General features: G+C 36.6%; 1 protein-coding gene across 1 annotated transcript in view; it reads left to right on the plus strand.

Moving 5' to 3' along the window:
• The window catches only part of ADGRV1 (adhesion G protein-coupled receptor V1), a 566,898-nt gene that overhangs the window by 20,963 nt on the left and 518,856 nt on the right, over window positions 1-27,079 (plus strand). Inside the window, exons 2-6 of the mRNA XM_082378598.1 lie at window positions 18,527-18,711; window positions 20,740-20,889; window positions 21,975-22,070; window positions 24,615-24,719; window positions 26,135-26,248. Of these exons, the coding sequence (XP_082234724.1) occupies window positions 18,527-18,711; window positions 20,740-20,889; window positions 21,975-22,070; window positions 24,615-24,719; window positions 26,135-26,248 (650 nt within the window). The remainder of the gene's footprint in view (window positions 1-18,526; window positions 18,712-20,739; window positions 20,890-21,974; window positions 22,071-24,614; window positions 24,720-26,134; window positions 26,249-27,079) is intronic.

Consider the following 27,079-nt stretch of genomic DNA (forward strand, 5'->3'; position numbering starts at 1 on the left):
TCAGTCACATTTTGTATTGCTAGCTTTCCAGTATATCCTAAACCACAAGAGCATATTTAAAGAGTTATAGGAGGTTGCTGAACTTAGGGAAATGGGAGATATTTAGAGTGGGAGGGGTTGTGCTCTGATAACGGGAAAGCAAGTCCAAGTTAGAGGAGAAATTCAAGTAAGCCAATTTTTGTAAACCCTTCACTCCTCGTCTGACTACCTTCTCACAACCTCAACCTTCTCAGTGGATTTTGTAAGTGTAAATGGGACTCGGGATTTAAAATAGGATGAAGTTAAAATTTAAAGTTGAAAGAATAAGAATTAACAAAAAAAGTATTGTCCTTCATGAGTTGTAAAAAAAAAAATTCAGACAGAAAAGTGATGCATCTTTTTAAAAAAGCCAGTTAATCTGATAAATTTTATGATGGAAGGAAGGGACAACTACCATGCTAGAAAGTGAGGGCCGAGTGGGTAGTATAACTTCAAAGTATTCTGTACCCTGGACACATCGATCAAAGGCAAAATAAAAAAAGGAGCAAGTCTGAGGGAGTCATTGCATTATGAGAAAAAGACTCCCTGTATTTCAGTTCGTGACACCAGATCTCCTAAGGCAAAGTCAAGAGATGAAAGATATTGTAGTCGATACACGCAATGAATTCTATTAAAGGCTTCCTTTCACTTGTGAATTTTCTTCAAAGGTAAGTTTTGGGTATAAAGGATTTCATAGAAGGATGTGAAATAACACGTGTGGGGGGAACTGTGTTCTCTTCTCAAGTCATGTATTGCAGCTGAAAGAAGAAAATGGAGAATGGAACATAAGGAAGAAAACAGGAAAGGTACAGAGATGATGAGAGATTTGTTTGTATTCTTATTTTGATTAAATGATGTTTCTGCCTTTTTTGTTTTATAAACACACTTGGGTACTAAACATATCTAGAAGTTCCGTATTTTGATAATGGGTTGAGAATACATTCACAGAATTCTAAGGTTGTAATTCTTGGATTATAATTAAGCCCTGGGGATTTATATCCACAATTCAAGTGTTAGGATGGGGGTGTTAAATGATCTTAGTTTTAGGGTTTAGTTTCAGAGATCTGTATTTTGCTTTTCAAAAACAGGATCAGGGACTTCCCTGGTGGCGCAGTGGTTAAGAATCTGCCTGCCAATGCACGGGACACGGGTTCGAGCCCTGGTCCGGGAAGATGCCACATGCCACGGAGCAACTAAGCCTGTGCGCCACAACCACTGAGCCTGCACTCTAGAGCCCACGAGCCACAACTACTGAGCTTGTGTGCCGTAGCTACCGAAGCCCAAGTGCCAGAGCCCGTGCTCCGCAACAAGAGAAGCCACCGCAATGAGGATCCTGCACACCACAGTGAAGAGTAGCCCCCGATCACCGCAACTAGAGAAAGCTCACGCAGCAACGAAGACCCAACGCAGCCAAAAATAAATAAATAAATAAATAAGCAAATAAATAAATAAGTAAATAAATTTATTAAAAAAAAAAGCCAGACTTCCCTGGCGGCGCAGTGGTTGAGAATCTGCCTGCCAATGCAGGGGACATGGGTTTGAGCCCTGGTCTGGGAAGATCCCACATGCCGCGGAGCAACTGGCCCGTGAGCCACAACTACTGAGCCTGCGCGTCTGGAGCCTGTGCTCCGCAACAAGAGAAGCCGCGCCAGTGAGAGGCCCACGCAACGCGATGAAGAGTGGCCCCCGCTCACCTCAACTAGAGAAAGCCCTCGCACAGAAACGAAGACCCAACACAGCAAAAAAGAAAAAATAGATAAATAAATTTATTTAAAAAAAAAAAAAAGCCCCAAGAAACAAAAACAGGATCAGAAATGACCAAAGTAAAACATATTCAAATGTGGTAACTATGGAAAATGTAGAAAAGCACAAAGAAACAGCAAAATCACTTCAAATTTTTTTTACCTAAAGTTGACCACTGTTCTTTCAGTACTTTCCTATGTGGATACTCACTTGTATACATAAATGTGTGTGTATGTTTAGTATTTACTTTTTACATAAAGTATTATGTTTTAGGTTAACATACTGTAGCATAAAATTCAGTTAAAATAGACTGTAATATTTCATAATATGATGTTCTTCATTCTTTTAAATAAGAACTAAAGTGACATATTTGATTTGGGGAATTAATATATATTAAAATGGCAGGATCATGAACAGAGATATTCAAGTTGTCTATTGCTGCATAAATGAACCATCCCAAAACTTAGTGGCTGAAATTAATTTATGATTATCTCTCACAGGTCTGGGGTTTGAAGGGCTGAGGGGTCATCTTGCTTGGGATTCATCACAGAATTAAAGCCAGATAGTGGCTGAGGATGAGTCATCTGACACTTAATTACTCCTATATCTGGTCTGACTTGTGAGGTCATGTCTGGACATGGCATGTGTGGACAACTAGAAGCTGTCTAGGTATCTCTCTTTCCTTGCAGCCTTTGCATGTGCCTAGCTTGGGCTTCCTCAAACCATGGCAGTCTCAAGGGAGGCACATGTCCTAAATTGTGGTTGGCTTCTGCTGGGGCAAGCATTCCAAGAGGACTGGGCAGAAGCTTCAAAACTTTTTATGACCTAACCTCAGAAGATCCAGAATGTCACATTTATGCTACATTTTATTGGCAAGATTCAAGAAAAGAGGAATTAGATTCCACCGTCAAAGGAGGAGTGGCAAAGAATTGGCAGCTATCTGTAACCTGTTGCAAGTGCCCTTATCCAATTTTAAAGTGGAATAATGCACTTCAGTTCCAACTTTCTATGATAGTAGACTCATACCAGCCATGTTATATATTCATCTAACTACTATTTGTGAACACGGACATTTAAAAATAAAAATGCTCTCATAGTGTAATATTGTATTCATCCTACTTTTTAACCTTGAACGTTTTCTCATGCCTATAAATATTTTTATAAAAAATGTTTAAGGACTTCATATTGCTCTGATGCAGTACTTCTTAAAAAATAGGTCTTTGCAGAAGGATTATCTACTGGTATTACTGTATTAATGACAAAATAGTTTAAATTGTTTACTCTAAGTTGCAGAGAGGTTAAGCAAACCAATATAAAGGGCTAAAGTAACTAGAGATCTGCTAAAGGAAAGGTATAACTGCTAATGGCTCATTACTTAACTAGCCATTAGGGATCTGTAAATGATTTAAGAAGTCAACTAATCAGAGACATTTAAAGTGAATTCCTGTCTTAGTTGCTAAAAATAATTTCAACCTGGTGGAAATTACTACTTTTTGATGCATCCTTATAGAAGCTATGGTTTTGTTAGTATTATTTGGGTGAATTAATAACAGTAATGCACAGTTATTGAGTAGTTACTCTAAGTTAGACAGTGTGCTAAGAGTAGCTAGATGGAAGTGTCTAGGTAGTTGAAAATATGAGTCTAGTTCTTCAGGATGTACATAGATACCAGTAGGGGTGAATTGTTCTGTGGTCATTATAGGCTTGGGAAATGATGGGTTAAATAAAGTTAAGTCTGCTGTGTTTAGGTCATCTTGGTGCTTGTTGTTTGCTTTAAGTATTTTGAATATTTAGGAAGATATGTATAGTATCTATACCACTTTTTTTCCTAAACATGATTCACAACAGATTTCTTTAGTCTGATCAAAATGTGGGCATAGCATTGCATAGTATATTGGGGAATATTGGTTGGAGCTTACATGAGAATTTAAGAGTTGGACTTGGGAGTCTTTTATAGGGGTTAGGAAAAGTTGAGATTGCTAAGAGGGAAAGTTTAAATTTGATATTGAAGGGAAGGATAGAGTTGAGGTAGAAGCTTGAAGAGGAAGCAAGGTTGAGGACAGGGTATTGTTTGACTGCGTCTGGGGCACAGGGAGGGCTGGAGAGAAGGAAGGAGAGGGAGAAGAGAAAAGGTAGAGAAGAGGTAGAGAGACTAATAGGGGTAAAGTCTTAAGGAAGCATGAACGAATAGGGTCAGAAGCGTAGGTGGTGGATTATTCTTAGCAGTATGGGTGTTCCATTTTGGGAGACAGTCATTGGTGATGGAGGAAGAGAGGGAATTTTGGGGGAAGGGAAATAAAATCCTTAAAGTGTTTGAAATATAAAATTTTAAATGTGGGCAGTTAGTATTAATAGGCATTCTGATGCAGTAATGAAAGCAAAGAAGAATAAACCTTAGTTTAATTTTGAATTTACTAAGATGTACAATCCATTTTCCAGTAACTGTTTACACATCTATGTGGAGTGCATAGTTGGGAGGCAAAAACTGATCTAAAGAGGATTTACCTTTCCTTTACCTAGGAAGAAACCCAAGAGGGAATTCTATTTTAATGTCTTGATTTTGGTCACGTTAACTGCTGTGTGCTCAGGCCTTAGACAATGCCTGGCACATAGTAGAGACTCAGTAAGTATTTTTTGAATGTTGTTGAGTGATGAATGAATGTTAGACACAGCCACGGTACAGCAATAGGGTCCACGTGCTGCACATGGGTTTCCTTTGAGCTCTTTCAAACTTGTGTGCATGAACGAAAAGACTAAGCTCTTGAGAGGACTTGACAGTAAACTCTGTTGCTGGAGGGAGCTGGTTAGGGACTCTGTGGGCTGAAGAAGTGGTACAGTCCGTGCAGTGGCCCTCCTCTGAAAGGTGGTGCTGACCTGTGCTGGGAGCTGGGAGCAGTGTGGCACGAGGGCCACAGCCTGAGGCAGCAGGTCCAGGCAGATGGAGGAGGGCCAGGTTCAGACAGGGTACGGGGTTCTGAGGCTCAGTGGCAGCTGGAGCACTTGAGTCTGGGAGACACCAGACCTTTTTTAGGAATGCATACTCCACTCGAATTCTTGGAGCATTCAAGTAAAGAGCCTCCAAGAGGTAAAACTGGATTTCCTTTTAGCATGATGCATGAGCCTTGAGTAGGATTTAATTTAATTTGGAGAAATAATGGCATGGTGACATATTTGCACCATGGTTGTTTTGGACTAGTTCATACTTATTACATACTAAGGATTCCAAGGAATTAATAACTTTCATTATATCATAGCTGTAAGAAAATTTTAATCAGATCTAACTCTGTCATCCTCCCAATGCCTAGCATAGTGCTGAAGTAGAGTTTGGGCTACATTTCAAACAACAAACACTATATCCTTTAAGAGGAAGAAAGAAGAGAAATATTTAATTTTGGAATACGTGTAGGCAGTGGATCATGGCCATGAAAGGCCCAAAAGAGTGGAAATTTAAAGTAAGACAAGAAAAAAATTAGATGAGTTAGAAAGAATGCTTTGAGAAAAGCACAGATACAGTTACCAAGCATGTTTATGAAAGCAAGAAAGAGTCAAGTCAATATAGTTATTAGGCATTTACTTTTCTGTAAAGATGAGTTTAAATGAAACCTAACAAATATTTATAATGAAAAATCAGAAGATCTTTCAAAATGTTTTATACAGCTCAGACCCATCTCAACGATCTATTAATGATAAACTCCTGGGCTTTCCCTGAACTGGAAAAATTTCAAACTTTGACATAGAATTTTGAAATGATGCTCTGATAGATGTTATAACACTAATAACATCTATTACAACATTAGTCAAAATCCAGCCTGAAATGAGTTTACTCTGGAGTTAGTGGCACTTCCGGAGGGTGCTTAACAGTATATAATAAGTTCAGTGAAGAGTATTTCAGCATTTGGAAGTTTTGACCTGCTTGATAGGGATACTTTTGTTATCTACAAAGTGTTGTAGAGATTTATCAAAATGGATTTTTGGCTTTATTGTGATGCTTTTTATTTGTAAACCAGTCTGTGTAATTGGACAGTGTGAGAAGGTTAATCTCAGTGGTTTCCCTTAGAGATACAAGTATATCGACAAAACATGGTAGCATACTGAGGTGACATTAAATCTATTTCTCACAAGTTCAGTGTGTGTGAGACAGATGGAGAAATAAATTAATATTGAAAGGTCATTGGCTTCAAACTTTTTGGGATGGAAATGTTTGTAATCCAGTCTTAAGTTTTACAAGTTTCAAAGTTGCTGAGGACTATGGAAGTTGAAGGAAGAGTAGAAGGTGTTCAGACATTTTGGTTTCAAATTAGTTTTGTTTTAACATTAAAATTTTGAACAGTTCTTGAGGCCCTATGGAAAATTTGAAAATTGCTAATTGAAGGGGTTGGGTATCTAAATTTGTTTAAATTAGAAGAGGACTCCTGGCAGTTATAACAGATTGCATGGCATGTAATACCTTACAAATGGGAAAGAGGAATTACTCATCTGGACCGTAGGTGATTTTCTATCATTTTTACCTAATTCATCTGAACGTTACATATTTAGGCAGTGTAGTTACTTTAAAGAAGCTATTTACTTTACCTTAACAAAATTTTGGTGAGACCAAAGAACTAAGGGCTTTTTCCCCCCCCTTTTTCTTTTTTTTTCCCCATATATTGTTTAGCTCGCACAATTCAGTTTTGTTTCATACTTAATAAGTGAAAGAGATTAACAGAAAACAGAATGTTATGAACAAAATTAAATAAAAGCCTACTTTTTATTAAAACAAAAGTAAAAATGATAATAAATTTTTAAAAACCTCCCTTCTGCTTGGAAACAAGAGAAAACCCAGCTCTTCTAAATAATCCTTGTTTTACCGAGGAACTAATATCTGCAGTAACAAAATTTTTAGAATATCATAACAGCAAAAACTTAGCTTATCAAAACCTATGAGATGCAGCCACAGCTATTCTTGGAGCAAAACCATAGCTGTAGAGGCTAAGGAGTAATGAAAACTAAAATAATTTTAAATTTATGAATCTTAAAAAAATACTATAATAAACCAGTCAGGATAGAGGAATTGATAAAGATTAAAGAAAAAAATAGGTGAATTCTAAAACAGAATATTTGTGGACTTGGTAAATAAATCCAAGGTCAAATTAGCCAGATAAAGTCAGTAGACTTATTACTTCATTTTACAGATGAGGAAGTAGACTCACAAGGTTAAGTGACTGCCTGAAGTAGCTCAAGAGTTTTATTAACAGAAGCAGTAATGAGCTTATGCACATTATAACTTCAAGGAAATTGAGGAGCAAAATCTGAAATTGCTAATTAACCAACCATTTGGCAACATATCTTCATAATGACCCTATATTTTATTCTTTCTATTAGACTTCCATATGTATCCCTGAAAGGTACATATCTTCCAAGGATACATATGGAAGTATCTGCATCTTTCAATTAGATTCCATAGACAAGTTATTACAGAGTTACAATACTATATCTAGAAGATGTTTTGATGCTTGATTTAGTTTTTAATAAGTGGATGGATGGATGAAAGGAAGTTGAACTTGTTTGATTTAAAGGAAAGCAATAAGAAGCTTAAAAAAATAAAAGCGTAGTTGGCTGCACATAGTGACATCCTTCCAAAGAGTATAGTATGGAAAGGGGCAGAGGCAGGGGCCAGTAACTTTGCAGTGGAGAACCTGACAAATAGTATCTCAGTCAGGCGATCAAGGGCAGCAGCAACAGTGATGTCATTTTGATAGAATGTACCTTGGACACGATGTGAGGAGAGTGTCACTATGTCTGAAGTCTTCCCCGTGACCCCAGTCTAATCATGAGAAAGTCATCAGATGAATTTCAGTTGAAGAACATTCTACAAAATACCTGGCCAGTGCTTTTCAAAACTGCCAAGGTCATCAAAAATAAGAAAAGTCTGAGAAACTGTCACAGCCAAGAGGAGCCTAAGAAAACATGACCACTAAATGTAACATGGTACCCTGGATGAGATCCTGGAACAGAAAAAAGACATTCGGTAAAAATTAAAGAAAATCAGAATAAAGTATTGACTTTAATTAGTTAAATTATGTGTTTTGTTTTTCTATTTCATTATGAAAATGATAAATATTTATTTACGAAATCATGATGTAAAGTCATGGTGATGACCCAGCAGAAGCCAGGTGGTTAAAAGTGTGTAGTGTTTAAGCCTGAAGATATCACTGGGCTCTGGCACAAAGCGGTTGTGGCAGGGGTTTTGACCTCAACACACCTTCAGGGTCTCTTGGTCTGTCTTCTGTTTTTCTACCCTGTTTTTTTTCCCTCAGGAAGAATCTCACTTTACTACAGATAGAATACAAATGCATTCTTCTAACTCTGAAAAGTACTCTCTTTCTGGGTTGATAGGTTGGACCAGGAGGGTGGGCATTTCCCACATTCCCAGACCTCCCTTCTACCTGTGCTTCCCATGCCAGGTACAGTGTTGTAGAAGTAGCTGATACTCTGGTTCAAGTTTTGCAGGTCATCCAGGAACATCAGGAACCCCACCATTTTGTTCTTCAAATACCATGTTGCAGTTCATTCCCCTTCTGACCTTGAAGTTAGAACCTGATGGGTTTTCATTGTGCTTTTTGAACTTTCCTAGGTTCTCAACATTTGCATTTACCACAGACATCCTCCTTTCATTCTAATGTTGCTGCTGTGAGGGTGGGTGGGTGGGAGGATGGTCTTTACACGGGCAGTCTAGGATACCCAATCTATTTCCTTTGGTCTCTTGACCATATGGACGTTGAAGGCCTAGAACCTGGAATCTGGCACTTGGTGGCATGCTGGGATGAATTCCTTCCACTGAACCTTACAACTACCCCAGTGCTGTAGCTGTTCTTTTTTCCTCCCTTTAACAGTTGAGGGAACTTGAGGCCCAGAGAAGTGAATTAATTTGTCCAAAGTCACCCAGCTGGGAAGATGGTTGAGACTAGAGTAGAGCCCATGTCTGACTCCAGAGCCGGTACTTACCTCCTGCTTTAGAGGCATCTGTGGGCTCAATACCCCCAGAGGCCTTGGCAGTGTCCAGCTACAGGCTTCATAGCATCTATAGCAGGATCTTCAGGTATAACAGGAATGCTTTCCCGTTGTCTTATAAAATCAAATTCCTGAAACTGCAGGGAGGCAGTCTGCAAAGTGTGTGAGTGTGCGTATCCATATGTATGTGTGGGCACACACATGTGCTTGTTTTTCTACCTTTGGCATAAATAGAAGAAATATTTTACTTGCCTCTTTGACCCTAGTCTGAGGAGACATTGGCAGGGTACTGGAGAGCAAATTGTCTGTCTAAATAACAGCTGCTGGACAGATCCAGCCAATTGATGTCATGTAAAAATGTGGACTCAGATTTGCCAGTTCTGTAATTTTTCAAAATAGTCTAGAAATCCATTTTTTAAAATGCAAAATATTCACATTTGATCTTGGCAAAAATTCTTTTAGTGTTATTTTGTAAACACAGTTTAGACTAAAAAACACACATCTCTAGGCTTCTTTGGGTTGAAACCTCTGGGTTTATATCATGAAGCTCTCTCCCTTACCTGCCATGAGTGCAAATAATTCATTTAGAAAATACAAGCACCTACATGCTCAGTAAAAACAGATGATATTCAATAACTAGGTACAGAATAGAAGGAAACTCACACAAAGTGGCTGAGAGAACCTTTCCCCACCTTTTTTCTTTAGGTTAATACTGAATCTCAGAGGAAAGACTAGAACTATTAGAGCTCTAATAGTGAGATCTTAATTTCAAAAAATTACTCTTGTGACTTTTGTCTTTGAGTTCTATGAAGAACTAAAAATTGTAGTTGTAGAGAGTTATGGGTGGCAAAAATCTGTCTTTAAATTCTTATAACCTCTTTTCATAATTTGAGAAATTGTTTATAGATTGTTTTGGAAGATGGAGGGGTGCCATCTAATGGTGGCTCAAGAAACCTTCCTTTAGACACAGGATCCTTGTGTTTCAAAGGAGCAGAAAGGCAAGTGTGTCTCACTTCTCCTTGACAGAGCTGCCTTTCACACACTCAGATTTGGCGGCTGCGTGAACATATCTTGACTTAATTTATCGCTTCTGAGTTTGTCTCAAAGGATTTAGTATAGTGAAGCTTTCATTTTGCGTTTTGCCAAAGTGGCGTTGAGAGAGCACAATTGAAATCCATAATCTTCGAGGGCTCCGCATGTGTGCTCTAGAACTGAAGCATCTCTACACTGTTCATCCTTTTTCCTTGATGGGCATTTGTAATCCAGATATGAGCAGCTTGAATGGTTTTTGTGATATGCTTATTTGGTGACTTATGAAAATGAGAGTACATGATCTCGTGGATAATGAAGAAATTTTACATAGAAGATAGATTCCAGAGTAAATACCAAAGCAACTTGGAGGTAACAGAGACTATAAAGAGAATAGAAAATTTTAAAAAATAAGTATTTTCTGAAAGGGAAAAGAGGTTAAAGGAAGAAGAACAGGATACCACTAAATTCTTATAAATTGAAAACACAGTGGCATAAATTAAAAAAAATTAGTAGAAGAATTGAAATTTAATGATGAATTAAATTCTCTGAAAGGTCAGAAATCAAAGGATTGGAAATTAGAGAGAATTAAAGATTAGAAAATCAGAGGGTTAGTCAGAGAATACCAGTATCAAATAATAGGAGTTTCAGGATGAAAGAACAGTGAAAATGGAAGGAGGATAAATCATTGTGAAATAATATAAGAAAAATTTCCAAGTCTGTAGGATGTGTGTCAGATTGAAAGGAACTGACTGAGTGCTTAGCCAAATGGACAAAAATAAACCCATTCCAAGAAAAATCCCCTGCAATTTCATAACACTTTTGGACAAAGAGGAGAACATTCCAGAGAGGGGATGACACAAATATGCAAACAGATATAATACTTCAGAATCAGAATGATTTTGGATTTCTTAACAGCAACACTGTTCCATTGAAAACAATGGAACAAGGCTTTCAAAATAATGAAAGAAAACTTTTTACCTAAAGTTCTATACCCAGTGAAAGTATTAAGTGGAAGATTAATATTACAGTAATTTCTAATATGCAAGACATAAAACATTTATCTCTACACACCCTTTCTTGGGAAGTTACTGGAGGATGTTCTCCATCAAAACAAGGGAATAAACCAAGTAAACCAAAAAAGAGGAAAACATGGAATCAGCAAACAGGAGATCAAACACAGGGACGAATCAAAGGGAATCCCAGGATGATGTAAAAGGGGATCTCAAGATGGCTCTTGTGTTTCAGGTGTAGAGATCATGCTTAATGTAGGTCTTAATTAATGTAGGTTTGATAATGTGTGATCTAGGAAAGTGCAGGTTTCCAGATTTGTGTCTACTGTTCCCTAGAGGGTGAATTGATAGGTATAGTAAAAGTCAGCGGAAACCATCATTTTATTGATGAGATCTACAATATTGATGGGGATGTAGTTGAGACAATAAATATGTTCCCATCATGAATGTCTACATCGAAGCCTAGTATTTACCTCTCTATTAACCACTGTCTTGAAAAAATGTGTTGATTCCTGTAGTCTGTATGTAGAAGAAAACAGAATTCGTTGCAGGCATTTTCTCCTATAGACGTACATTTTTTTTTTTTTTTGATGTGAACCATTTTTTTTAAAAGTCTTTATTGAATTTGTTACAATATATCTTCTGTTTTTATGTTTCTGGTTTTTTGGCCACGAGGAGGCATATGGGATCTTAGCTCCCCAACCAGGGATTGAACCTGCATCCCCTGCATTGGAAGGTGAGGTCTTAACCACTGGACTGCCAGGGAAATCCCTAGACATACATTTTAATACGTGTATAATAGATTCTCTCATGAGAGACAGATGACATTGATAACTGTAATGGACTATGGGTAGAAGAAGCATTTGGCTGGTGGGGGCTGGAGTGAGGGAGACTGACTTTTTATTGTTTAATTTTTGTTCCTTTTTAATATTGTACTACCTCTACATATGTTAAAGATGATTAAAAATATATTCCTTAAAACTGTAAAGTAAGTAAAAAATAAAAAATAAAGGTAAGAAACATCATTTATAGTCGGAATAACTATGAGACTATTCTCTTTATCATTTTTTTTTTTTAAGATTTATTTATTTATTTGGCTGCATTGGGTCTTCTTTGCTGTGTGTGGGCTTTCTCTAGTTGCGGCCAGCAGGGGCTACTCTTCATTGTGGTGCATGGGCTTCTCATTGCGGTGGCTTCTCTTGTGGCGGAGTACGGGGTCTAGGCGTGCGGGCTAGTTGTGGCACGCGGGCTCAGCAGTTGTGGTTCGCGGGCTCTAGAGCGCAGGCTCAGTAGTTGTGGCGCACGGGCTTAGTTGCTCCGCGGCACGTGGATCCTCCCGGACCAGGGCTTGAATCCATTTCCCCTGCATTGGCAGGCGGATTCTTAACCGTTGTGCAACCAGGGAAGTCCCTCCCTTTATCATTTCAAAGTATTTAGCATTTCCTCAATTTGTAACATTAGATTATTTTGCTTTTGAAAGTTGCACATTTAAATTCTATTTTGGTATGGAAGAAGGAAACGGCCAATTTTTTGTAGTACTCGCCAAATACCAGTAACACAAATTAAGAATTCTTAGAGGCTGAATAATTGATGATATGAATGATGAAACTTCTCTTGTTCCACAGGAGTAATTCTATAGTTTTAGAATGCTCTTTAGTAAATGTAATAGAATTCAAGTAAGTCTAAACTTGAAAACCTTGCTCCATTAGGATCATATTTTTAGTATGAATTACCTGGTGGTCACACCGTGGGAAGATGCTTGCTATGGCATTGACAAGGCAACAGCTGAAGCTGAAAGGTCAATGTATCTCTTCAATTCATCACTAGTAATGTTTGTCTTTTCACCTTGTCCTGTCATTCACAGAGGTTGTACAGTTTTTATTGTGAAACTTAAAAAGACCAAGTTAACTTTCACATTGATGAAAGGTTATGTATGAAAGTTGATTACTTCAAAATCAGCAAAATCAGTTGAATTCTCCTGTTTTTCTTTACATTGTCATCTATTGGGTCCTGATTCTCATTTATATATTTTATTCTATTTTGTTTCTACAGACTTATCGAAACTTAAGGTAGAAGACTATTCCCATTTATTCAAAATATAGTATACTTGTTACCTTTCCTGAGGTACCTATTAATAAGAGGCAAGATGGGAGGAAGGTAATATCCTAGATAAACAGAATTTAGAATTCAGTGATTATTATAACATATTGTGGGAGCAGGTATTTTTTAATAAATGAAATTTAGTATGTTTCTGTGCTAAGTAATGCAAGTGAGGAATGAAATTAGCAACACCAGTAGATTTTCAGAAGGGAAGAAGAGCTAGGCATTAAGGGAAAAAAGCAAGAGAAAGGAATTAATGCCTGGCTAATTTGAAGAAGCATGATATTGGGGTTCCTTAGGACAATCAGAAGGGCACTAACTTTTTCTGAGTCAGTGTGGTATACTCCTGTCCTGCTTTGTTCTATTGTGAAAGCATTTTTGGTTTGTCTACATGTCCTAAATTTTCTCACTAGTAATTGTCCATTTCAGGGTGGAGGGGAAAATATTGTAGATGGTGGTAATAATTGCATGAGAACAGGAAAGATAGCTGGTGTGGTGTCCTTTCACAAATGTTTAGAAAAGACTGTGGCTGTTGAGTGTGAGAGGGGAGCAGGAGGGATCTTCCACTTGGAATATCCTAACATGAGTTCACAATGTCACAGGTTTGAATTTAATGGATAAATATTGATGCTGGAAGTGACCGAATATCCAAACCAAGCTGGCTATAGCAGAAAATGTAATTTATTGCCTCAGCAACTGAAAAGGCAAGGGTAAAACTGGATTCAGTAACCTGAGCTTGATTATCAAGACTTGGCTCTTCTCCACCTCTTAGATCTGTCTTTGGCTGTGTTGGCTTCATTTTCAGACTTCAGAGAAAACTGGCCCCAATCAACATGATCCTGAATCCAGCAGTAGAGGGAATCTGCATCTTTATGCTTAAGCAAAAGTCTCAGAATTGTCTTTAAAAATTTTTTTAATTTTATATTGGACTATAGTTGATTTACAAGGTTGTGTTAGTTTCAGGTGTACAGCAAAGTGATTCAGTTATACATATACATATATCTATTCTTTTTCAAGTTCTTTTCCCATTTAGGTTATTACAGAATATTGAGCAGAGTTCCCTGTGCTATAAAGTAGGTCCTTGTTGGTTATCTATGTTGTATATAGTAGTGTGTATATGTTAATCCCAAACTCCTAATTTATCCTGCCCCCCCCACCCCAACCCCAGCCTTTCCCCTTTGGTAACCGTAAGTTTGTTTTCTAAGTCTGTGAGTCTGTTTCTGTTTTGTAAATAAGTTCATTTGTATCATTGTTTTTTTTTTAGATTACACATATAAGCGATATCATATGATACTTGTCTTTCTCTGTCTGACTTACTTCACTTGTGTGATAATCTCCAGGTTCATCCATGTTGCTGCAGATGGCATTATTTCATCAGAATTGTGTCTTGTTGGCTTTGATGGCCTGATCTAAATCCTTTGCCCATCCCTGTGGGTATCTTGGAACCAAGGGCCATCTCTTGTGGGTCTTTGTGTCCTCAGTGATTAGCACAGGTGTTATACAATGTATAGTAGGCGCTCAGTATACAGATGTTATACCAAACTGTAAGCTGCTCTTCTGAAAGCAACCAGTTTGCATTGTTAGAGCTGTTCTAATATATTCCTGATTTTAGTTTTGAAGTATTTTTTGTAGAATTAGGTGACTTGTTGGATAGGCTGAATATGATTACTAAAATGCAAGAACCTGAGACTTTGTGTCTGCATGCTCTCAGGACTCTATGCAAACTTCATAGTATAATCCAGGAAATAAGTAAGAAAGTAACCTAAATCTCATATTGTTTTAACACAATAAGAGATTGATTAAGAGTTAAGAGATCTACTGGCAGGAACAATTTTCATTTTTTTTTTTTTTGAATCATGCTGAGCAGGAGTGGGAGGTGTGAGGGTAACATGGATGATAGCTGGAAATGAGAGGATTTGAATGTTAGAATATCATGCCATTGCAGAGCAGAGGAATGATTCAGTGAAGCTAAAATTATTCTTTCACAATTGTGACAGAATATGAATTAAGCACATAATGATCTTTAAACATATGTGGTTTGAAATTCACTTTATAGAGACGTTTAAAATAGGTGGTCTTGTGGGTCATGTAAAACATTCATTAAATCTAATAAGAGAAGAGTGACCTGAAATAGACGTAAGACTTATGTGTTGTGTCAGTTACCAACGCGTAGTTTTATGAGTTTAATAAAGGGAATTCCAAAGACTAGATTTTTAGTATGATAGAGGAAAATGTACCTAGTTACCCTAAAAAAGGAACTATTCAGCATTTGTGTCATTATGCCTGTCTTCTAATGGGAACTTCACTTTCAAAGCTTTTGCTTCATCTTCTAACTTCTATTGAATGCCAACTTTGCCTCAACAACTTTTCTTACAAGTTGAAAAGATGAAAGCAGAGGAGATTCAATTATCAATGATGTCACAGAATTGGAGGCATTTCCAGTGATGCTTGTTTGTTCGTTTTGCATAATCTCAAAACTCACTGATGTGAGTCAATTTAAAATGAGTTTACTGACTTAACCACAAGATCTAATTGCCTGGGAGACTGCAGGAATGCACCTTTTGAGCTCATTGGTCCTGACATTAAAAGATGTTAAATATTTAAAGTAGTCAAGAGAACCATAGTTTTAGTTAAATAAATTTCATGTTTCTCAGAATAATAAGGTGCAGACTTTTAGGAGATGCGTTAAGTATGCAATTTTATGGTAGTTTTGGTTATTGCGCATGAGTTTAAAATAGTAGAATGGTTGGAAACATGTAGCATAAATTACCTACCATGTTATTAAAGGCAGAGAGATGTGTGATTTGTAGGAATAACGTGTAAGAGACAGTCTAGTGTGGTTATGGGTAGAGAGTCTGGAGGTAGACTCCTGGGTTCAAATCCTGCATAGCCACTTACTTAGCTAAGTAACACTGCCTGTGTTAACTACTCTGTCTGTGCCTTAGTTCCCTGAGCTATAGAATAGGGTTAATGATACTAGCACCTTCTTCACAGAGATGTTGTGAAGATTAATTGTGTTATTGTGTATAAAGTACATAGAACAACACTATATAAGCATTTGCTGTTATGATTACGTTCTATAGGTCATGACATTTTTTTCTTCAGGATATATGGAATCTTAAAATGCTATATAGTAATATGTAGAAAAATATATGAGGACGTCTGCAGTAAGTTCAAGTGTATTGCATTGAAAAATTCAGTAATTAACTTAAAGCTACAAATGTGATCTATTTCATGCCTCCTCCAAGACAGGTCCCTCATAATTTCTCACACTCTTGGATAATGTATTTCAAAGAGTGTCCCAAGGACCAGTTGTATTAGAATCGATAGGGCTGTCTGTTAAATGCAGATTCCTGGGCCCCACCCTAAACTCACTGGATCAGAATTTCTGGGTTTGCAAATCAGCATTTTAACAAATGTTGGAGTTGATTGTTATGCATGACAGATTTTGGGAACTTATGTTCCCAGTCATACATGATTTGCCCTTCTCACGCTATAACTCACTCTCACTTTTTCTTACTTAGAACTTCAGGTGTCATCTTATTTCTCTTAGCTCACGGTTCTATTACATCTCATGTTCAAGGAATTGAGATTTTTCTTTCAAAATTGCAACAGACCAAAGTTGTCTTTTTCTTACACATCCAAGGGCTGGGTTGCTACCTCCTCACCCCTCCATCCTGTATTCTCTTTCTTGTCCCTAGTTTCTTTCTTTCCCACTGTTTGTCATAAGTGAGATGTAACATCATCCTGGCTTTAGAATTCCACAAAAGATCTTCAGTTGTCTCTGGTTTAGCCCAGATCTCCCAGTTTCCCGCCTTACCTAGGCTTTCTCCTGTTTTCCTTCTCTTTCATCTTTTTTCTTTCCTTCTCTCTCAGTACACACTCCTGGCTTAGAAGTCGAGGAAGAGTTGGTGAGGGAGAACTATTTTATTTCTTCTCCCAAGTCCCTTAGCCCCATGGCAGCTTTCTAAGAGAGAAGGCACAGGTGTAAAAAATGCCTCAGTGCTCCAGAATCTCTGTCCCTGTTGGTCTACGTCTGTTTCCTGGACTCTATCTGAACTCTGCATCCCTGTCTATGGATTTTGCAGCCATAAACATGTGAGACATCATTAGGCAATCCCAGACTGCATTGTTTGAATACACTCGACTGAGAAAATTGCATTTTAACCCTAAAATATATCAAGAGCTCGTTTATGTGGTAGTTCCTAAATAGAAAGCCATGTTTCGCCATGTGGAAATACCAGATACATGAAAATTTTATTACATCTTGACCAAGGTAAAGATTAATAGGAAGCATTTTGGCTCATAGAGTACATAATGCAACTCTTCTTTAAAACGCATGAACTTGTTACGTTTGTGTGACTGATCACATAATCCTTTGGAATCTTAATGATCCGTGAGATAAATTGTTCACATTTTTAGAGGTACATCTACATTACAAAATAGCAGCTCTTTCAAGAGGCCACTACACTGTTATGCTTTTGAAAACACTTGAATTACACAGTGTTAAAAGTAGGAACAATATTGATGACTCATAAACACACACATTGTACTAAGAAAACTATAAGAGTTATGGAAAAGAAAGAAACACTTTGCCAAATTTCCTTAGTTTTAAAGCAACATGGACACTTTCTAAGAAGTGATATTAGTATTTTAGTTAGTAAAATGGGAGAAATTTAAGTCCTGGAAATTTACGTGTTCTTTGAAAGGATTAGCATTTCCTTGAAATAACTAAAAAATTTTAAAAAGCATTCTCAAGACAAAACTATGGGAAAAGTAGATACAAACAAGATACAAACTTTTAGCTTCAACTGGTTTATGTAACAGTTCCAAGAGTTTGCTCATATTTGTATAATCATCAAATAAATAATGTCCCATTAAGATTATCAATCCATTTGGTAATTTTTAGTTTTGGCTTGTATTTTACGGTTTGATTTGGGGGAAGATGGGCTTTAATTCAACTTTCATGTTGCTGCTTAGGTTTTACTTAGAATAAATTGGAGGGACTTTTTTTTTAAAGATTATTCTTTTTTAAATTAATTAATTAATTTGTTTTTATTTTTGGCTGTGTTGGGTCTGTGTTGCTGCACGCGGGCTTTCTCTAGTTGCGGCGAGCGGGGGCCACTCTTCGTTGTGGTGCGCGGGCTTCTCATTGTCGTGGCTTCTCTTGTTGCGGAGCACGGGCTCTAGAGCGCAGGCTCAGTAGTTGTGGCGCACGGGCTTAGTTGCTCCACGGCATGTGGAATCTTCCCGGACCAAGACTTGAATCCATGTCCCCTGCATTGGCAGGTGGATTCTTAACCACTGCGCCACTAGGGAAGCCCTGGAGGGACAAATTTTTTTAATAAACTAAATTTAATAAATAAGTTTAAGGCAAGTTATAACTATTATGTTAATATGTAAGTTAAATAACAAAAAGTACTTATGGATAGTAAACAGTACCGCAGAAGAGGGTTGTGATTTTTGACTTACTTCTGTGATCACACATTTGAATTGGATGGCTTAATATTTGATGGATTTTTATGTCTTAGTTGCTTACTAACTCTTCACTCTTATCTGTAGGTAATGCAACGTAATGAAAATATATTGGATATATTTTGTGAACAAAATCTTTTTTTTTTTTTCCCCTATAGGGATGCCCTCTGCATCTTTATTAGTAAATCTTCTCTCAGCTTTATTCATCCCTTTTGTGTTTGGAGAAACAGAAATAAGGTTTGCTGGACAAACAGAATTTGTAGTTAATGAAACAAGTACAACAGTTATTCGTCTTGTCATTGAAAGGATAGGAGACCCAGCAAATGTCACTGCAATTGTATCGGTAAGAAATGACAGTAGTTCTGTTTTTACGGAAATAGATAGGAAATGTCTTAGTTTCAGTGATAAGAATTTTTTAACTCTTTGAGATTGAGTAGTTCCATTATGATAAACAATTTGCAGATAAACGATTTATTCCTTTTATATCTGTTAGAAGTTTATAGAGTGCTCTAAGGTAGCATGTGCATTTGACAGTAAAGATATAGTATTTTAAAGATATAGGCTGATTATTTTTAAATGTTCATATGTTTATTTTAAAACAAATAAAACCCCAAGATATGAAGAAGTATTTCTAAGTAAAAGAACATTTTATTTTGGATAACTTGGATTCTCGTTATCTCTGCTTGGATTTATTACTTAGTATCAGGTGGCTTAGAGAAAATATATGAAATATTTAAATGTAGAGAAATGGCAATTAGAAAAAAAACGCTTCTTATGTCAGAGAGCTCCTTTTTTGGGAGAAATTAAGTATATTAAGTAGCAGATAGATGGAATTTGTTAAACTATTGCTCTATCTTGCACACAGTTTAGTTAGTAGATAGATTATATGTACATGTATTTGTGTTTGTGTTTAACCAGAAAATCATGTCATATGACCACTAAGGACATTGATATATTTGAGGCCCAAACTACTTGGAATTTTTATTTTAAAAAATAAGTTTTTAAACAATAGGTTAAATTGTCACATTGGGAAACACTGTAAAAAGAGACAAAGAAAAAAAACTATCTATGAAAGAAACCCAGTATTATAATTTTGTGCATTGCTTTTAGTTTTTAATTTATGACATGTATATATATTTATTGAATTTATTTTTAGTTTGAATATATATTATATTTGATAACTTTTTACATATAATTTTGATCGTATCCTAATAATTTTTTCAGGTTGCTCTGTCGTATTCACAACTTTTCTTGATGGTGGGGTCATCATTTCCCAATCATTTCTCAGCAGTTTTTCATAGAGCTTGCTTCCAGTTTTTGCTGTTGTAAATATTGCTCTGATGAAACTGTTTGCATACATATCAATTTTTGTATATTTTGGATTGTTAAATGAATTTTTGGGTTGGATTACTGTGGTTTTTCTCTTTATTTGTATCAGTGTCTCTTGATATTTAATGCTTTCTAAAAAGACCGTGCCACTTTTTTTGTGTCACTTTTTATATTAAGGTATGAGAACAAGTTTTCTAACACCCTTAACAACTTACTTGGATTTTTCAAGTATTTAAAACTAACTTTATTTTGTAAATGAGAACTAGAAATTGACTACAATATCTCTATAGACATCCTTCATTTTTAGTTTATACTAAATCGTGTTTTTTTCTAGTAGCTAAGTTATTCATTTTGGGTTCTTTGGCAGAAGAAATCTCATTTGGATTTGCACAAGAAGTTGCTCCATTATAATTTCATAATTATTGCTCCCTTGAGAATCTTAGCAATGCTGATGTTACAGAATGAAGTCTTAAAAAGTTTTGAGGAAAAATTTATGACGACTAATAAATTGGTATGCTAAAAGAATTGGGTCCTTATTGGTGTTGTGGGAGAATATAAATAAAACTTCAGGTTTAAAGCTTTGGAAAGAGTAGTTTCTTTAAGACTGATAGGGAAATAATTGATTTTCCTGATATATTTTGGCAGGCTACTTAACACCTCTTCTTTGGGAGAGTTTTAGCTACAATTTGTCTTCCCTGTTAGGTTTGCTGTAATCCACTTCAGATCAATCAAGAGACGGAGAAAAAAATTTCACATCATTACTTTCCTATATAATTATTACTTTTCTATGTAATGATTCCTTTACCTTCTAGAGCGTAAACAAATGTTTTTATGTAGAATCATTTCTTCTTATAATGCTTTTTTTAAGGTGATTTTTATTAGTTGTTAGATATTTGTTTTGTTTTTCCACATCCTGTTTATAAACATCAGTGTCATTTGATGATTCATGTTTTTTTTGCCTGTTGATTGCTCTAATTAGCATCAATTTTGCTTGTCCTAACACTGTGTTATGTAAGAACTGTCTATGTTTTGCATTTGATAGCTGTATGGAGATGACACCGGTGACTTTTTTGACACATATGCTGCAGCTTTTATACCTGTTGGAGAAACGAATAGGACAGTGTACATAGCAGTATGTGATGATGATTTACCGGAGCCGGATGAAACTTTTAGTTTTCACCTAACTTTACAGGTAATTCCTTTTTTCCCCGGTAAGCTTAAACTCATAAAAATCTTACAACGCTTAAAAATCATTTTCTCTAGAGATGAGCCAATTTAAGTGCCTGGTGGTGGTTTTCATAGAAGCCAGAACTGACAATCTCTTCGGCAATTCCACGGTCTGTTATTCCTCAGACAATCTTGTTTAGAAGATTCTACAGCTAGTTTTTGGATTAATTCAGCTTATTTAGGAATTGCCATGACAGATGCTCAGGAAAACCTTGTCTTCCCTTTGGCCCTTTTCTCTTTTATCCCTCTTCTGCTACCAGATGCACAAAGAATGACCGTGACTTCTGAGTTCAAAGGAGAAGGGTACAAAAAGCAGGCTTGGCAGTGGGAGGTCCCTGTGCCTTAGAATAAATTTGGAGCGCCCCTGGGAAAAATGCTTGACTAGCCTAAGGTTTAATTGTCCTTTATGACTGAGGCAGTGACGGCTAACACTGCTCTAGTTAATTTTTCTGAAGTGAATTGAGAATTTTTTTAGAATGATTGGGTTGGTGTGATTAAAATTTTTGTGAAAATGGCACTTGAAGCAGTCATGTTTTACTTTTGTAAGACACTCTTTTTTCGTATTTCTTTATGCTGCTATTGAATATTAATAGAAATGTAGCAAACTCTTCCCATATTTATTAGAAAAATTGCTTTAATAGTTTAGCTTTAATTTGGTTCTATGATTTATAGAATAACTAATTCTTAAGTTTCAGCACCTTCTATAGTGTAAGAAAAAATCACATATGAATAGAATTTCATACTGTTACTTAATTCTCTGTTATATTAGTAATGAAATTAGAATATATTACTAGCCAGTGATTATTTATAGTTATAACAATTTATATTTTAATAGTGATAAATGGTTTTCAGAACTCTTTTGAAGAATTCTTGTTTGGAACTTAACCACGTTGACTTAGTTTTAATATATTTTCTTAATCTGTGCGTTAAAATATACTTGTATTTTTATTCATATTCTGAATGATTACTTAAAGACCAAAATCATTTAAAAATAATTTTTATTTTCCTCTTATGTTTAATTTCTTAATTTACTTTGGGCTTTTATTTTAGAAACCTTCAGCAAATGTGAAGCTTGGATGGCCAAGGACTGTTACTGTGACAATATTGTCAAATGACAATGCATTTGGAATTATTTCATTTAATATGGTACGGTTATAATTTGATTAATCTTGTGGTTGCTTAGATAATAGTCTATTAAGTTTTTTGATTACTTTCTCTGCTACCTAGAATCATCCTGTCTTTTGATATATAAATAAAATTTGCTCCAACTCTGTCTGTATTCCACATTCTGTAGACTGTTCTTTTGTTTTACCTAAGATTTCTACGAAATGAGGGGACCCCTATGATCGTGGTCATCTCTTGCCCTACTCTCTTTCTGCTGATCATTTCACCTGACTCATTTGTTACCTCCTCTGGTGGTCTCTGACTCAGATGTTGTCCTTGTCAGTTTGGTCTGCTATAACAAAATACCATAGACTGGGTGGCTTAAAAACAACAGAAATTTATTTCTTACAGTTATGGAGGCTGAGAAGTCCAAGATCAGGGCTTTAGCAGTTTTGGTGTTTGGTGCGGGCTGACTTCCTGGTTCATAGACAGCTGTCTTTTTGCTGTGTTTTCATGTGGTGGAAGGGGCAAGAGAGGTCTCTGGGGTCTCTTTTATAAGGATACTAATCCCATTCATGAGGGCTCTGATCTCATGACCTACTCCCCTCCCAAAGGCCCCAACTCCTAATAACATCACTTTGGGGGTTAGGATTTGAACATGAATTTTGGGGGGGACACAAACGTTCAGTCTGTAGCAGGTGTTGTAACACAGTTCCTTGTGCTTGATGTCCCCAACTGGCACTTCAAAGAGCATTGTCTCTTAGCCTCCTCTGAAAGTTTGGAGTGATTCGAGACAAGAAAAATGTATTGAAAGAACACTGAAAAAACCTATAGTAAACTTACAATTGAATTGCAGACGTTATAGCTCTTAATATAGTTATTCTATACTTATTCCCTACCCTGAGATTTTCCTATTAATTAATATTTCTTGAAGGTTAAAACTCCATGTCATCTTCCTCAGTTTTGCTCAACAGTTCATTTTTTTCTCCTTTATCACCAAATTCCTGTGTCCCTGGCCAGTCCTATGTTCAGAGGGTTTTGTTCTTTAGAAAAAAAACACACAACACAGGTCCCCCCCCCTTTGAGAGAAATTGTTTTCAGCTCTGAAATAAAACAAAATTTATCTCAAGTAAAATTGGATATTGCAAGTAAGTTTTAGTCTACAATATGCTTCCTGGTGTGGAGTCTTTTTGAATCATGTTACTAATTATCATTACTAAAAGGTAATGTGACACTCCCCAGCTTTTTATTTATTTTCCAATTTAGGTTGCTACTTCAGTTGGTGTATTGTATGTCATTTTCTTAGCACCTTGAATTATCTTTGAAACAAGGTGAGCTATAGATAAATACGATCTTTATAGTTGCAGTATCTTTATTAAAATGGATATGTGAATAATGCCAAGGTAGTAGACATTTTGTAACTTCCATTATATCGACATTTACAAAAATTAATAATTAATCAATTAATCAATCGCTTCTATTTGAATGATATGGAATTTTTAGTTAATTATGAACCAGGCTCCCTTAATTGCTTAATTTTTCTCCCTACTGCTTTTCCTCTACACTCACTCCCAACTTTCATCCCCCACCTCAGACTGACTTGTTTAAAGGTTTCTTTCCTTCTTTCTTTTGACATTAAATATCTTAGCCTCTGGGAGTGAGTCCTAGTCTCTAGCATTGGTTCTAGGTCCCTGACTGTTGTGGTCTCAGAGCTGCCAGGAAGCCTATGACTGGGCACCTGCCCTGTGTGATTAAAATTAAACTAAGTAACTGTTGAGCTCACAGTCGTTACTACATAGGCTGGCTTTGATTTCCAGACTGGATAATGATTATATCGATGATGAAGGTAACGATGATGATGATAACAATTATAGCCAACATTTGCTGGGTCCTCACTATGTGACATGTACTAGGATAAGCACTTAGACGTGAATTATCTCATTGACACCTCATCACAACTGTTTGAGACAGGCATTCCTATTCCTGTTGATGGATGGGGATACTGAGACTTAGTGTCACCTGCTGCCTTAGCTAGCGTGTACCTGCCCACTCATCTCTTCTGCCCTGCCATGCCAACACTTTGCAACATTTGAAGCCCTGGCTTTCTCTTCCCCTCAGTGATCATGTCCTGAAAAAAGTCATTAGCAGATGTCTGTTTTCAGTGGCTAGCTGACCAATGAGGAGGGAGCAGTGGTTGGGAGCAAGGCTGAACCGTAGTCCCAATGAGCTGCCCTGGTTTGGAGGCACAACTCATTTCTGTGACCTCCTGGGCCCCTGGGAGCATTTGAGTTCATCATCTTTCAATGAGATAACCTTTAAGATTCCTCAGCGGAGCAGCTACTTGTTGCTGGAAGCAGGACAAGAACCTACATCTTTTGCCGGACTAGTTTTATGTTCCCTTTATTCTATTATTTTAACCTTTTAAGCGTTATTAGCTACAGTTAGTGAATGCTAGGAAACCCCACATTTTTAGAGCACAATGTGGATTGATTTGTCTGTGGAAAATTAGGATTGCTAAGGTAACAGTTTGCACGAGCTCCTGCCTCTGATTGATCAGCACGTGATGGTCTTTGCTCTTCCCAATAGCCTTTCTCAATCACAGTGCGTGAGCCCCGGGGCAGAAATGAATCTGTGCCTCTTACTCTCATCAGAGAAAAAGGAACCTATGGGATGGTCACTGTGACTTTTGAGGTAAGTTTACTCTGAAATCATTTTAAATGGTAACGCTTCAAAGTTCATACCAGACGGCTGTAATTTTAAAATCAAGGTCCTTTGTATAATAAACATGACTCTTAATGAAAATAAAATAAAAGTAAATACTTTGATCATCTGATAAATTTCATGTTTAATATAAAACTGTTTTCCTCGCTGCTTGGATATACTGTGCTTATGTGAAACACAACATATCATTTTAGATTACAGGATAATAATAAACCACAAATTTAATAATAATAATGTTAATTCTATAAAATTCGTAGAACGTTTATGATAAATCTTTTCAAGGATATAAAATTTTAAAATGCTCATGGGTTCCTTAGGCTTATATAAAATTATTTAATATGTAGTCTTCCCCCATATACATTCCCCATTTTAAAAAATACACTTAATGGATGGTGTTAACAGCAGTTGTACTCCAAAATTTGGAAGAAAATTGGCTGTAGAAACGATAAGGCATCATCAGGTTATAGTGTTTTCAACTCTCTATGGATGTCTGAAGTTATTTTATTAGCTCTTGAGCCTTCTGTTATGTTGAAATAATTACAGCTAACATTTGTGGAGCACTTAATATTGCCATATACTGTTCTAAGTGCTTTACACTGATTATCGCTGCATGTAAACTGCAGCTCTTCCCAGCACTCAGTCTCCCTCATGCCCTTTAAAATTTTTTCTCCATAGTACTTACCATCATTGGACACACATTTATTTATCTTCCATTTGTTCCCTTTCATTAAATGTAAGGTCCTGGTGGGTAGAAAGTTTGCCTTGTTCCCTGCCATATCCTTAGTACCTAAAAGAGGGTTAGACACAGAGTACTTAATAAATACTTTTCAAAAGGAATATGATTTTATTAAATATTCATATCTAGCCTGAAAAGTGGACATTATTACGCTCATGTTAAAGATGAGGAAAAAGCTGGACAGAGTTATTAAATACCTTGCCCAAGGTTACACCGCCAGTGGTGGAACTGGTCTTTGATTCCGTTACTTAAGAGAATACACTAATTGTGAGTACATTCCGGTCAAGAAAAAGTACTTATAAGTTTTTTTGTCAGGTTTAATAGTATGGTTGAGAAAAAAAGAGAAAGCTCTTAGAAACCATGTAGTTTAATGTAATTATAGTCAAGATCTGTAATTATATTACAGGCCTTGACTATTAGTTAGAAGGGCAGACTTAATATAAGTTAGTATCATTCTTCTTCTTCTTCTTCTTTTTTTTTTTCTTTTTGGTGGAAGTACCAGGATATACTTATTTATTAAAAATTTTTTTAAAGTATCATTCCTCTTGCAAAACATTTTTAACTAAATATGTCAGCTGATATCACAATAATGCTTTCTTATTCTTCTGAAATATTTCATGTTTATTGATGGCACTGTGTTTCCTTGCAGGTAGAGGGTGGCCCAAACCCACCTGAAGAAGATTTAAGTCCAGTTAAAGGGAACATCACTGTTCCTCCTGGCAGAGGAACAGTAGTTTATAACTTGACAGTTCTCGATGATGAGGTAGGATGTGTTAAGTGCTTAAAAGGGACAAGGCCTCTCTCTGTGTTACAGACATGTTAGAGAATATTATGTCAAGTATTAACGCAGTTGTTAAGAACCCGCCTGCCAATCCAGGCATCACGGATTCGAGCCCTGGTCCAGGAAGATCCCACATGCCGCAGAGCAGCTATGCCCATGCGCCACAACTACTGAGCCTGCGCTCTAGAGCCTGTGAGCCACAACTACTGAAGCCCGTGCGCGCCTGGAGCCCGTGAACTGCAACAAGAGAAGCCACTGCAATGAGAAGCTTATGCACCGCAACGAAGAGTAGCCCCCGCTCGCCGCAACTAGAGAAAGCCTGCGCACAGCAACGAGGACCCAACGCAGCCATAAATGAATGAATGAATGAATTTATTTATTTATTTTTAAAAAGTTTCATTTTAACAGTGTCATCATTTTGCCTAATAGTGACTCTTATAGCTTGTTCTCCAGAGAGACGTGATATGTATTTTGAAAATCATGTGATTGGTATCATATGTTTAAATCTTGAGATAGAAACTGTTTAGAGAGAAGCAAGAATAATTTGACATGATTGAAAACTAACAGTTTGTATGTGATGTTAATGTAGCTTTCCAGATTCTTATATATTATCAGACCTCGAATGCTGCTTCTGACCCTACCCACCTGATGAAACTAGTAAGAACTAGTTTTTACTGTCAGATCTTTAGTTATCTAAAGATTGATCAAGGTTGAAAGCCATTATACTGACACTTCCTTACTTGTTCTTATCATTGCTTTATCTAAAATATGTTGTTTACCTTTGGAAAATATTTTAGTAAGTAGACACTGAAC

Source organism: Balaenoptera borealis (genome assembly GCF_965194805.1).
Source record: "Balaenoptera borealis genome assembly, chromosome: 2".
Taxonomy (NCBI): domain Eukaryota; kingdom Metazoa; phylum Chordata; class Mammalia; order Artiodactyla; family Balaenopteridae; genus Balaenoptera; species Balaenoptera borealis.